General features: G+C 48.0%; 1 protein-coding gene across 1 annotated transcript; it reads left to right on the forward strand.

The window, feature by feature from the left end:
- The first annotated feature begins 285 nt into the window (after positions 1-285).
- Positions 286-2,092, forward strand: LOC147616289 (lysM domain receptor-like kinase 3). The gene has a single exon (XM_086777358.1). It carries the CDS (start codon positions 364-366, stop codon positions 1,672-1,674), a length of 1,311 nt encoding a protein of 436 aa, XP_086633484.1. The 5' UTR covers positions 286-363; the 3' UTR covers positions 1,675-2,092.
- Positions 2,093-2,365: the final 273 nt, after the last annotated feature.

Consider the following 2,365-nt stretch of genomic DNA (forward strand, 5'->3'; position numbering starts at 1 on the left):
CTAGCCAATCTGGTAAAATCCATATGTGTGTGTACGTGGGAGAGAGAGAGAAAGAGGGGGGTATTAATGTCCGTAGAATGCAACAAGAGGGCATATAGTACCAACGATGGGACTAGAGCCATTTCACTAGCCAATCTGGTAAAATCCATGTGTGTACGTGGGAGAGAGAGGGGTATTAATGTCGGTAGAATGCAACAAGAGAGCATACACTACCAACGGTGGGAGTTAAACTTGGGTGGATCCTGGCCTTTATAAAAGCCATTGAACTAGCCAATATGTAGGTGAGAGGGTCCTATTTTATTACACACGCTAGGGGGGAGAGAGATTAACGAACACCAGGGCATAGTCGACCAACTGTGGGAGATGGGCTCTCATTTGTTTGGGTGCTTGAAGTGGAGGAAGCGACCCCCTCCGTTTCGACCGGCTGGGGGCGAGAGGCGAGACTCCACGGGGACCGGGGGCCGGACGGATGAGCAGGAGCCCATAAGCAGCAACAGCTGGATGAGCGTCTCCTCCAACGACTTCTTCTCCATCTCCACGGCCGCCAGCACAGCCAGCAGCTCTGTCCCAGGGATCAGAGAACTGCTGCCGGAGGGGCCCATTTTGTACAAGCGCTCCGAAATCGAGGCCGCCACGGTCAATTTTGCCGCCTCCCACCAGATCGGCAGCTCTGCGTGGAAGGGCGTGCTGAGGGGCGCCGCCGTTGCCATTGTGAGGAAGCCCGGGGTGGCTAAAGACTTCAAGAGGGTGCTCCGGAGTGTCTGCACTCTTCATCACAGCAACGTAGTCAAGGTGCTGGGGGGCTGCAAGGACCGGGAGTGCGTCTTCATGGTGTACGAGCTTGTCAAAGGGGACGATTTAAGGTCTTGCCTCCAAAGCAAGCATGTGCCTGGCTACACTGTCCTGTCCACCTGGAAACTGAGGATGCAGGTTGCCTTGGACGTTGCCAAGGGGCTCGAGTACCTCCACCAGCACTTCCTCTCTCGCTCTGTGCACAAGTATCTTACAACCAGCAACGTCCTGATTGTCAACGAGACCCTTAGAGCAAAGCTTGCCCTCGTTGGAATGTCAGCACTGACAGGAGAGGTAAATGCAACAGAAGGCCCTCATCACTTGCCAAACAAAGAAGATGAACCACATGTGCTGCTGTACAAAGATGAAGCCCCACATGAGCTGGAGGAAGCTGATGCTGCACAGAGGGGGAAAAACGTGGTTCATTCCAGGAGTGTGAAGATCAAAGGCACACATGGGTACATGCCTCCTGAATACCTTCTCCATGGCATCATCTCGCAGAAATATGATGTCTTTACCTATGGTATAGTTTTGATAGAGCTCCTTAAGGGTCATGCGACAGTTGCACCTTGGAATGATGAACAAAGAAAGACAATCAACAAAGCCTCACTCATCGACGAAGTGAAGACCATGATGATGGACACAGATGGCATGAAAGGGAGGCTCAGATTATGGATGGATCCAAGGTTGAGAGATTCTTACCCTGTAGAGGACTCCCTCAAAGTAGTATCGCTTGCCTGGTCATGTGTGGATGAGGATCCTCAGAAGAGACCCCACATGAGTGAGGTTGCAGTGCAGCTGGCCATTTTTCTTGATTCTGCAAATATATGGGAGGGAGAAAGAAACATGATAACGGGCACTGTGACACTACAAGGGAGGTGAGAAATTTCCAAGAAATTGTTGCCCTTCTCTTTCTCAACAAGGTTTTCTATCATAGGAATCACACATCGATAAAAGAAGAGTGCAGGATACCCTTGAGATTTCTTACTGTCTTACATGGTCGTAGTTTTCATGTATCAACAGTTATTACAGCCATCATTATGACATAAAGGTGGTAAGACATACTTGTTGCATGCATTAACACTGTTTGGAAATCAGCTTTCACATGTATTTGTGATCAATAAGCACCCCTTTTTTGAGTTACAAAACTTAGAGCTCATCTTGGAATGGATGTAGAAAGCAAAGCCCAAAAACCAAGACTGAGATTGGTAGAAGTTGCATTAGGTGATGATTCAGAACAAAAGAAGTTGTATTCGGTGATTCGGCTGAAACAAATATTTAAAAGGTGGAGTTTAGAGAGAAATCTTTGCAGTGACGTAGTTCTCTGCTTCTGTTTTTCACAAGCCACATCTGTTGCTCCTGAAAACACAAGCAGCTTTGTCATTTCATCTTGGGCGAGCTGCATTGAACATGGCTGTTGTCAGGGCAATGCACCAAATAAGGGCATTGCACCTTATACTTTCCATACTGCTGTATAGTTGAAAATAGATGAAAAGAAGACACCTGAGTGGCTATATTCTTTTTCATCAATGTAGCCTGATGTATTGTCAGCGCATTGAGAGAGAGAGAGAGA

The sequence above is a fragment of the Cibotium barometz genome, chromosome 38 (genome assembly GCF_041138505.1).
Source record: "Cibotium barometz isolate CiBa-2024 chromosome 38, ASM4113850v1, whole genome shotgun sequence".
Taxonomy (NCBI): domain Eukaryota; kingdom Viridiplantae; phylum Streptophyta; class Polypodiopsida; order Cyatheales; family Cibotiaceae; genus Cibotium; species Cibotium barometz.

Excerpts from the sequence above, each read along its gene's own strand:
- LOC147616289 (XM_086777358.1), top strand. The coding sequence starts at position 364 with ATGGGCTCTCATTTGTTTGGGTGCTTGAAGTGGAGGAAGCGACCCCCT.